A 12,471-nucleotide genomic window follows, 5' to 3' on the forward strand; every position below is an offset into this window, starting at 1 on the left:
CTTCTTTGACAGGAAGAGTACGATTAAGTATCTCCTCGTAATCGGAATAATCTGAAGACTCACTTGTGGACGGAAGATCGGTATTACGCTAGACTAAGAATTGTTCTATTCATAGGTCGTCATGAATGAGTAATAGGTGGAATTGGGTCAAAGTGTGGATTTGATCTCAAGTTGTAACGAAAGCTCAATTAACCAAGACACCTAAAACCAAATAAAAACAGACACAAACAATTAAAATTGATCAAAAAGTAAATGAAAAGCTAATTCAAGAAAAATCTCTGGCAACACAGCACCAAAATTTTGATGCGCGCTAATGCAACACCCTAATATAACTTCACTTAAAATCAAAGGTAGATGCAATACTAGTTGCCCACCCTCAAATTTTTTTTAAAAAATATTAATATGTACAACTTATGGATTTTGGCCTATCCTAACATAAATATTAATAGACAAAAATATTAATGTGAATTGGTTTTTATTTTGGCCCATCCTAACGGAAATTTCTAAATCTGCCCCTGCTTAAAATGTATGACAATGTCGCGTAGTAGCATAGAGCAAGTAAGGGTCTTTTCCCGCAGAAGACTTTTCTAACTAACTAATTATTCACTAAATAAGGGGGTTGGATGAATTATAAAGAAACTAAAAACTAATTAATTAAAAATAGAAAATTAAAATTAAATTGTGAAAATTTGAGATAAATTAGATCGAAGGGTCATTCACCACCATTAGACATGAATTATGAATCAATAGAAACACTTCCGAACTACTTACCCTTTTGATTATATCAACTCAAAAGATATCTCTAGCTCAATAAATTTGATCTATCCTCACTATGTTGTTGGATTAAACAAGCTCTTAACCCAATTCCCTATCTATTAAACAACTTAAAATAAGCTCTCTATATTTAATTTAATAAAAGCATTAAACAACGAGAAACGTACTAAATTAAGGCTAAACTCATAAGCTCGGTTTAGTTATCTTGAGTGCTTATTCCCATTGCATGCAAATAAGCAACTTACCACTAGTTATTCAAATTAGAAAAACGATTACGTACTAGACAACTTAAATATGTAATAATAGATCAACCCGACTATTTAATTTGTCACTTAAACAATTAAAGAAAATCTTATTATCAACCCAACTATTTAATTTGTCGCTTAAACAATTAAAGAAACCTATTAAGACATTCATCATAGAGAATAAAACACATAATAAAGAGGAATCAAAAGCAAGAAAAGTGCAGCCATTATATTAATTCACACAAAATTTTTACGGCTTTGAAATCATCCTCAATCACAAGAGAATTAGTTATCCATGAAAACGAATAAAACTATGATTGTATTCATGGTAACAAATAATAAAAAGGATAAGAAAAATTTAGGAAAGCTTGGGTGATCAATGGAGTTGCTGCATTTCACCTTCAATTCTCTTCTCCAAGCCTCTCTTTCTCTCTATATTATTTTGTATTTTTGTTTCTCCTTATGCTCTCTCTCTAAAAATAACTACAGACATCTATTCATAGTGCTTGGGTTGTGAGAGTGTAATTGGAATAATCTTATACAAATTAGAATAGAAAAACTCAGATAAGACTTGACAGAATCCAAGTAGAAATAGGATTCCAAGACCCATGCCGTGATGCCAAAAAACCCATGTCGTGGCACACCTTCCGTCTGCGATTACCCGAGAGTGTCATGTCATGGTGCCACTCTTCTTATGTTGTGGCGAGCATAACTTCCATAATCAGCTATTCAGACCTGAGACTATATATACTGCCGCAACGCCAAAAGACTTCCAATTTCAAGCATGATAACTTCTAAATGTGATGAATTCATAAGCATATGAATTGTATCTCTTCAAGTTATATTTCCAATGGTTTAAGAATCATCCAAATCCGAGGTCTACAACTCTAGTTATTATCAAAATACCAAAGTATGCTCCAGACTCAAGTATATTCCAGGATTAGCATTTCATACTAAATATGTCATAACTTTCTCATTTTAACTCAAATTCTCAAGCCGTTTGTCTCCAGTCATCACAAATTCCATCGCTAACATCATTCTTATCTAAATATTATTTTTAAGCATTTATGACCTGAAAACACATTAAACATACTCGTGATCCCGAAAAACAAATTTATGAAACAATTAAGTCAATTCATGCATATTAAACCTAATTTCCCATGAATAATACCGATAAAGCATTAAGTATATGTGAATTTTCAAGCACTTATCATAACATAAACATTATTAGCATGCACAAAAACCCCAATGTAAGCATCCACATTATAATTTGTCTATTGAAATGACTTACCAATGACAACATCCCCCTTTTGAGTAACATCTTTCAAAACTAAATCTTGATCAACATTAGGAGATGTCATAAGTAAGCCAATGTTGATCACATCTGGTGAAACATTATTGCCCCTTTTATTCCTCTCTAGCATGTAAGTAATGGTAGTCTTCTCCTAGTTCATACGTTTTAACATTGATTGCAATTGCTCATCGTTTAGGTTCAGCAATATTAAACCCTACATTGGAACACTTAAAGCAACATTGGTGATGATGAGGTTTTTCATACTTAAAAGGAGTTGGAAATTAATGTGTTATAGTCATCGAATACTAGAAAATGTTCTAACTTTTTGGAATGGACATTAGAACTTCAGATTCTTTATGTCTCTTCATTATATCAATGACTTTAGTTGCTTTTGCATATCTATGTATCTATAAGTTGTGTTTGTTACTAAGTTCCATTTCACAGTTGGGACTAAGGTATTATATCATGCATGACATGATCATTATGTGCTTCTTGATCAGGTGGTACATGGACTGGTGCAATTGAATGGTATAATATGGGTCAGGAACATATTGATCGTCACTCTCATTATGCTCATCAAGATTAATCTCATCACCATGATCAAGATCTTCCTACTTGATGTTTGTCGCCATTATCTCACAGGTCTACCATTGGATAAAGAGGTAATAATCAACATGAATAATGAGATTTGAGTAGTACCTCTCAATACAACACTTGAAAAATTACAACATATCTTCCTTTGTTTCAAGTGTTTTGAAGTCATGATCTGACCAGGTTACTTGTTCTCAAACTCTGAAACTTTCATCTAGTAGTCTTTTCTGTTGAATGCCTCCTCATTTTTCAAGCAATTTAAACTATAATAGTATTGATCTACTAGACATAAATAAATTTCCTCACCAATAAATTGGACAGTGAGACGATATTCAACCCTTGTGCAAAAACAAAATTAAAACCATATTATAACCTTTAAGTTTCATCGTACTGATTTCATTATCAATTTATTTTCCAATGACTCGATATTTAAACATCAACCAACACTAAAAAAACTAATTTCATACACCGATTCTATAGTAAAATATTGATTTCTAGATACTAGAATACAAAGTATACAATAAAAATCACAATTTTGCATTAATAGCTTAAAACGATTACATACCTCATTCATTTCTTACAACCACGTTGTTTTTCACTTAAACTTCCTATTCGTCGTCCATATTCGCAGTTTGTGTTTAAGATTTGAAATGGGTTTCAACCAAGGCTTTGTGCTGACGTTTTCATCTGCTTTACTAAGCTTTCGAGCTTAAAGCTTACTCTTTCCCGCCATTAATAATAATAAAAAAAAAAGGGGGAGTTTATCTTGATTCTAAACTTTGTTTTGAATTTTTTGTCTTCTCCAGTGATGGATCTATTAACATGTGTAATGACTCAATTGCCCTCTTAGCATCCATTGTAACGATCACTTTTAACGTCAAAGGGTGTGTTTTGTAGTTTCTGGACTTTTTGGATAGTTTTAAAACAACAAACAATAAAAATCAAAATCAAAATCAAATTAGATTTAAGATATAAGTGCAAGATNTTTAAGTTTCATCGTACTGATTTCATTATCAATTTATTTTCCAATGACTCGATATTTAAACATCAACCAACACAAAAAAAACTAATTTCATACACCGATTCTATAGTAAAATATTGATTTCTAGATACTAGAATACAAAGTATACAATAAAAATCACAATTTTGCATTAATAGCTTAAAACGATTACATACCTCATTCATTTCTTACAACCACGTTGTTTTTCACTTAAACTTCCTATTCGTCGTCCATATTCGCAGTTTGTGTTTAAGATTTGAAATGGGTTTCAACCAAGGCTTTGTGCTGACGTTTTCATCTGCTTTACTAAGCTTTCGAGCTTAAAGCTTACTCTTTCCCGCCATTAATAATAATAAAAAAAAAAGGGGGAGTTTATCTTGATTCTAAACTTTGTTTTGAATTTTTTGTCTTCTCCAGTGATGGATCTATTAACATGTGTAATGACTCAATTGCCCTCTTAGCATCCATTGTAACGATCACTTTTAACGTCAAAGGGTGTGTTTTGTAGTTTCTGGACTTTTTGGGTGTAAAAATCAGTGATAATTTTAAAACAACAAACAACAAACAATAAAAATCTAAATCAAATTAGATTTAAGTGCAAGATCAAATGTACCCTTAGTGTTTATAAGAGGTTTAATTGTGAAGTAATTGTTTGTAAATGTTTAGTATCGCAGTACGAGGAAAGGAAAGGTATTTGCTTGATTCGTTGATCAAATAAAGCAGACAGTGGAATATTCCAAGGGATAAAGGCCAAACCATATATATTCCTTGCGTTTGATTCTCTGTTTGTGCAATTTAGTTTATGTTTGTTCATATTTGCTTGCCATAATTGTTCACATTCACAAATTATCCCAGAAAATACCTTAAGTCACAATCACAAATGTGTAGTTAAAAAGTGATTAAGTCATTTCGATCCTTCATTTTACCCTTCCAATTAGATCTCAATGCTTGAGCCCAAATTTTCATCTAATGGATAATTAAAATTGCTTCAATTTATATAATATAGTTTTTATTTGATGATTCCATTCATCAAATATTGAGGAAAGTTTATTATCCAAGTTCTTGAAAACACTCAAGCTGGCATTTCATATCCGCGAAATAGACTTCTTAATGCTCATAAGTCATATTCTCCCAACTAGTTTAGATATTGACCATCATAATTACATGATCAAAGAGAATAGACTATAAGACCATATCCAACTATAAACACCAAATTGGTACAATTTTCACACCATTTTACTATTGTATCTCCAACCAATTACACCAAAAAAAATATTCTCTTTCTATTAATTCTCACCAATTAATTTATTTCACTAATTATTTTTGTATATATTAATTAATTTACTTTAAGCTATTGAAGTTTAATATTTGCATTGTAATAAAGTTTTGTTTTTTATTTTTCAACATTTTTTTATTATATAATTATTATATAAATCAAACTAACATAAATACAAGTTCAAAAAATTAAATAACAAAAATAAAAAAATAAAAGATGTTTTGTGTGAATGAATAGTGTCACACCAAATTTGGTGTATGGTTGGAGCAAACTTTGAACACTATTTAAATGTTTTACACTAATTTGGTGTCCTATTAGAGATGCCCTTAGGGTTAAAATTAAGCCCTATTCACTTAAAATTGAGATAGACTTGCCCCATCCTTGTACATTTTGTTAAAATCGCCTTCTTGAATAGAGCGAGAACCCATGGGTACTATCTTTGAGGAAAATTGTCTTCCCAATTTATAGTGAAACTAGATTTTGACATGAGTTTTATGATTTTACTAGATTGACGGGTTTAAAATAATATCAAATTAAAGAGAAAATACATGAGGAAGGTGTTGAAGCAAATTTAAAAGTGTGTTTGAGATTGTTGTAGCTTCAAAATTAATCATTGAATTCTTAAGCTACAACAGCAAAAAGTGTTAGGTAAATAACTTATAAAACTGATAAATTATAACATAATCAACTTTATAAAAGGATTCTAAAAGCTAGCTTAAGTAGCCTTTAAAAATGAGATTATTTCTAAAGTTGATTTTACAATGTAAAATAACAAATATGCCCATAAATTATTCTTCAAATTACAAAATTAACTTAATTAAACATTTCATTTATTAAATGAATAATTTTATAATTCATTCATAAATTAAAAAAATTGAAACACCATCGGTCAATAGTGTCACTTTAGTGCCTCTATTGGTTCTACCATAATTTGAATCTTCTGTTGAAGATTGCAAAATATTGGGTCGCCTCTTGTGGCCAAAATCAGTGTTAGAATCTGGTGATGCATTTAGATTTCGATTGAATTGATAGATTTCGGTTTTGGTAGAACTGGCGATGGTGCCAACGCACCACCGTTGGCTGGTGTTTCACAACCGTTGACCCACACCTGTCGATCAATTATGTTTTTGAGTTAACAATTTTAAGAATTTATTTGATATAAATGACTTACATTGTCAAAAATATATATATATATATTTATTAAATTTTTATCAAAATACAAATTTAGAATTATAAACATATTTTAAGAAATAAAATGTTTGTTTGGTCATTATACATATAACAATTTCAAAATCTAATTTACAGACACATAATAATAGATTTTAAGAACCAAAACAATTTTAAAAATTTGCTTCAGTAAACACATTTAAATTTATTTTCAAAGCTAATATTTTTTCGAAGTTGAGGAAAAGTTTATTAAACTTAAAACTACGCGAATCCCAAATTAGCCCTTAATTAGGATTCAGTGGTTTTTGTTTTTGTTTTCAATTTTTTTTTCCTTTTCTAAAATAATGCATTTCCTTCAAAATTACCTTTTTTTTTACCGTACATGAGTTAATGTTACAAAAACTAATGTTTGGGATTTTCGTGTTAACGCAAACATCTTTTCTTTCTCGTGAAAAAACTAAAATATACATGTAATTAACCCAAAACCCATTCTAGGGTGATTTTGTTTTACAATTTGTGAGGACAAAAAACTTGTTGAATAGTATATAAAAAATAATTTATTATAATTTTCCTTATGAGTATCAGTAAATAATAATTTTCTCTTTGAGGTATTATAAATAATTATTTATCTCCTTTCCTTAGTATTTTGTTAAGGGTTTGCTATTTAATTTAATAAATTGAGTGTATAATGACTTAGATAACAATAACCATCATTGGGTGACTTAATGGTAAAAGAGCAAAGAAAGATCTAATATTGGTCTCTCAAATTCGAGTCCCCTTAATGGTAAAAGAGCAAAAGAAATATTTAACATGGTCTTCCAAAAGCAGGATCTAATATGGTCTTTCAAGTTCGAGTTCTTTTGAAGGTAAAAGAGCAAAAAGTCTCTTGAGTTCGAGTCTCCACGGTTTCTAATAGAAGTGACCATTAGAGTTCTTACACGGTTGATGATTTTAGGGTTCCGGAGGATTAGTTGAGGTGTGCTTAAGCTGGTCTAGATACTTCTGGTAAAAAAAAAAAAATAATAATAATTAACGGAATGTAATATTCTCTCTAGCTAGAAATTCTTTGAGAAATATGTAACAAAATCCACTAAATAACTTTTGTAAACATATATACATATATGTATATAATGTAAAATCTAAAACTCTAATTTTAATGCATATAAATATATACACAAAATAACTGATATACTTTAATAAGTACAAAATAGTCTTGGACAGTGCCGCTAAACTCCTCTACTTCCTGATGTCTCACTCGATCGTAAATCATCTAGTACCTGCAAAACAGTAAAACAACGGAGTGAGCACTAATTGCTCAGTAAGTAAACCAAATTGCACTACTATTTTTCTTCCGTTACTCATATTCTGATTTTCCTTTTCTCACTTTAATTTTTTCTGATATGCTGCATTCTTTTCTAATATGCCTCATTCTTTTTTTATATTCTACATTCTTTTATGATATTCTGCATTCTTTTCTGATATTCTGCTTTGCTACTTACCAATGTGCAAAGACAATTAATAAAACTGTACATCATCGAGCACATTAGAAATGTTAAATCATGCAAGTAGCATAATACATATGCAGAATAATAAACTTTTATGAGAAAAGAAATTTATTTTCTTTTCTGTTTTCTGTCTCTTGTTCTGTATCTCTTTCTTTTCGTTTTTGTTTCTCTTTCTTATTTTATTTCTCTTTCTTTTCTTTTCTGTTCTGGTTTGCCGATCGGACTAGGTTGAGGCATGGATTTGGAACCCTCGACATGTGAGTGTATACTAGGTAACAGACTGTACTAATTCTGTTCTGCTATGCTAAGACCGTTCACTGATGGTGACGTGCATGTAGGTATTTTCTGCTGGGTACAGTCCTCATCCACATACACTGTTGATGGACTGTACAAATTCTGTTCTACTATGCTGAGGCCGCTCACTGATGGCGACGTGCATGTGGGAATTTTCTGCATCTCTGTCACTCACAGGTTCCCCATCGCAATAACCTTGTAACATAACATGCTGTAGAAAAAGAATAGAAAGAGATACTATACACATTTCTAAATGAATTTCCAAGCTATGAAAATTCTACACTTGCATTCTTTAGTAAATGAGAAAATATACATATTTTCATGTTAGCTTTAAAAGAATCTATAAGCCATTTTCTTTCTTTCTTTTCTCATTCTTTGCTAACATTTTCTTTAATATTCTCATTTACCAAATCAAGGCTATATATAAATAAATTATGCATAATATATGCATGATCAAGCCCATCCACAAACTTGAAAACTCATTATGGAATGATGATATGTCATGACATATTCTACCATTCTCTACTATCACAAATGCCATATCAAAGTAACACTTTAATATGCAATTCTTTTCTAACATTTTCATGTGCTATTCAAGAAGTAGTAAAGATTCAAGTAACTAGAACCAAGCACTGAGGGCCATTTCTCTCATGGAACTAACATGACCAAGTGATATTCTAAATTTTGGCATAACAATATGCACTCTTGAATACTAACATTTACACTTGGTTAAGCACAACATAATCTTTCTACTTCAATTCTTGCCTTTCTATAACCCTTTCTTCAATAGGGTTTAGCTAGCTCATGGATGCATTTTCTCTTTGGATTTTCACCAAACAATTCATATGCACATGCAACTACTAAGTTGGCTACACTTCCACATCTCTCTAAATCTACCAAAATTTGAGCAAAAACTCACTAATTATAGCCATAAACCTGGCTGATTTCAATAAATCTCAACACTTCAAAATTTCAACACTAATTCTTCCATAATTCCACCAATTCACCACATACTTAAGCACTACTTCTCATAGCTGGAAATTATACATCATTCAACATAAAAAACAGCCAACAATTCTTACATACAAACATGCAATAATCATTCTACACAAGTCTTGCTCAAATCAAGGCTAAAATTGGGTTTACTTACCTTGAATGTGTGATATAACCTCCCTTTGCTAAAAGTCGCTTCCTCTTGGACCTAGATCATATAAAAAGCTTCTTGTATATGCTTCTGCACTGATTCCCCCTTTAATGGATCATATAAAGCTGAAAGCACAAAAACCCTTTGCCCTGAATAAAGAACTCCACTAAAGATCCTAGCAAATGCAAGGAAGCACTCATCTGATACACCATTTCCGCCTTTCTCAGAATAATTATCCAAAATCTCCCCATTTGAATCTCGTTGAGGCAGCATTTTTATTGGGACAGCAAACATCTTGGAAACAAAAGCAACACATGGCGCTTCAGAGCTTGAATCACAGGCCGCAACTGACTTCCTCACAAGATTTGCCTCCATAAGTACATTTTTATCAACATTATTATCTAAAATCTCTCTCTTTGGAAGCAAACGTGAAATACGAAAAGATTGAGCAGAAACTGGGTCTGGCACACACTTCACTACCATTGACAAGATTGCATCTGACAACGGAAGCCAATGGCTCATAACCGATTGAAGTACAGCTTTTGGATCCTTGTTCTGAAGCTCACGAGGTAGTATAGACAAATTAAACGATTTAATCACTTTCTCAAGGACTGCTTTATCCCCATCTGGCTCTAAAGCAGCCTGGTAAACTTGCCATAATGGCTCAAGCACAAACTGTACAAACATAGGCCGTGCTTTACTCCCTGTACCTATCCCCTTCTTCCCTACAATCATCTTCGTCTTTGGATTGAAATACCGAGGACCCCAAAAAGCCTTCTGCAATGCAGCGGCACTAGCTCCAAGCTTTGTAGCATAAAATTCAGCAAACTCACTAATTGTAAAACCCCATCCATCCAATGCACAGACAAATGCTACATTCCCCTTCTGGGGTTGAAATGTATCTTCCTCATCATCCTCTATAAACTCAAGATTCTCATCACCCAGCTTCTCGGAAGGCCCCGCGAGTATAGAATCCACATCAGACAAATATTTTTCTGACTTATACGCACTCATAATCCCATTAACCTCATGAACAATTCTCAATAACCTATTATAAGCTTCCATTGGACTTAACCTCAACTCACAAATCAACCTATCAATCTTATTAAGCACTAAACATGGCGTCAACTTCTCAATCCAAGACTGACGCAAGACAGCATGAGTCTGAATGTGAACACCCTCAACAGCATCAACCAAAACCAAGGCACCGTCACTCAAACGGGCAGCGGTCGAGACTTCACTACAGAAGTCCATATGACCAGGGGAGTCAATCAAGTTAATTGAATAGTGTTTATAATGAAGAGCAATTGAAGAGCTCTTCATTGTAATGGCACGCCTTTGTTCCTCATCAAGATAATCCATAAACCTAAGCTTACCCGCTAGTTTTGGGTGGAGTAAACCACCACCAGTGGCGGCAATTAGATGGTCAGCAAGTGTTGTTTTACCATGATCTACATGTGCTAATATGCATATGTTTCGAAGGTTTCGGGTATCAGACTCACCCATTTTGGCACAAAAGAAAAAAGTCTAACCACAAAGAATACAGATTACTTACTCTCGACTCGACGGAATCGTTTGTTCTGTTTTCTCTTGTTGATACGGCGACCGCAAGCCGAAACTGGAGACTTGGTTTCGTTTCGGTTGTTTCTATAAAATGCCCCCAACCGCCACTACAACGACACTACTTTTAACGGTACTGTGTTAGAATAAACGGAACGGAGGGTATATTAATATTTCATTTTTTTTTACATCCCGTTTAAAGAAGAAAAAAAAGAATACTGCATTTATCTGTAAATTTAGGTATGAGAAAATATCCCACGGATTTCGATACATGTGGAGAATTGGGGATATGTGTATTTAGAGGACAAATTAAATCTCCATATTGATATAAGGAGGGGATGAGTTTAATAATCCCCGTCTAATTCTCCATTATAAAATTAAATATAAAACTAATTAAAATAAAAAATATTTATAAATAGGGACATTTTATTAAAAGACCAAATCAAGTTCAAATTTAATTAAAAGGCTATATAGTTTAAAAGTGTTAAGTAAATAACTTTATTATTGATTAAGGTTAATTAAACATGATTAGTCGTTAATTATGATTAATGAAGTACTGTGTAATCTTTTAAAAATTATAATATGTCCCCAAAGAGCCGAAATTCTTGTAAACAAACCCAAACATATTCTTCTTCTTTTTCCTGCCATTAATACATCCCCCCCCCCGGTTGTTGTTTCTTCTAAGCTTCGTCTACATCTTCTTCTTCTTCTGCATCTTTTACTTCGTCTACATCTTCTTCTTCCTGTACATCTTTTTCTTCATGTATTTCTTCTTCTTCCTCCTTCCTCTACATCTTCTTCTTCCTCCGCCATTAACATTTTCTTCTTCCTCTACTATTAACATCTTCTTCACCACAGATCCTCCTCCTCCTCTTCCTTCTGACATTTTGTCTAGGTATGTGTATCTTCTCTTTGCATTTTATGTTTCGATTTACAAAGATTTAATGATGGATTGGGTTTGGGTTATGATTTTGATTTAGTTTGCAAGGAGTGAAATTTGTTGAATATTTTCTTGCATTGTGGGTAGCTGGGGGGTGATAGCACTGATTGTAGGTGGAGATGACTGAAAATGTGTTTAGGATATGATGGATCGCTTAAGCGATCTGGTATGTCTGGTATAATGTAGAAAATCACAGATCACTTAAGTGATCAGGTATATGGCAGAAGATTACTTAAGCGATTTGCTATATGGCAACAGATCGCTTAAGTGATCAGGTAAATGACAGAAGATCGCTTAAGTGATCAGGCTTATTTATACTAGATTGCTTAAGCGATCAGACTTATTTATACCAGATCGCTTAAGCGATATAATGGATCGCTTAAGTGATCCAGTAAGCGATATACTAGATCGCTTAAGCGATACACCAGATCGCTCAAGCGACTCTGCAGATGCTTGTTAAAATCTTTCAACCCTTAATACATCAGTTAATAATTTTTTTTTCTTGCATTATAGGTACTTGACTATTATTTGACATGAGATAAGTTGTTTTGGGTGTTGAATATTTTGGTGAGTGGGTGGAGGAAGAAAGTTGCTGGAAGTGGATCAGAAGAGAAAATAAGTTATACCAATTGATGTGAGCACAAATGTTAGTTTTGATGAGTTGATTGATGAAATAATTAG

General features: G+C 32.5%; 1 protein-coding gene across 1 annotated transcript; it reads right to left on the bottom strand.

The window, feature by feature from the left end:
• Positions 1–9,347: 9,347 nt before the first annotated feature.
• Positions 9,348–10,913, bottom strand: LOC116120125 (ribosome assembly protein 1-like). The gene has a single exon (XM_031406063.1). The coding sequence runs from the start codon at positions 10,794–10,796 to the stop codon at positions 9,348–9,350; it is 1,449 nt and encodes a 482-aa protein (XP_031261923.1). The 5' UTR covers positions 10,797–10,913.
• Between the last annotated feature and the right edge of the window lie 1,558 nt (positions 10,914–12,471).

Source organism: Pistacia vera, unplaced genomic scaffold (genome assembly GCF_008641045.1).
Source record: "Pistacia vera cultivar Batoury unplaced genomic scaffold, PisVer_v2 Contig926, whole genome shotgun sequence".
Classification (NCBI taxonomy): domain Eukaryota; kingdom Viridiplantae; phylum Streptophyta; class Magnoliopsida; order Sapindales; family Anacardiaceae; genus Pistacia; species Pistacia vera.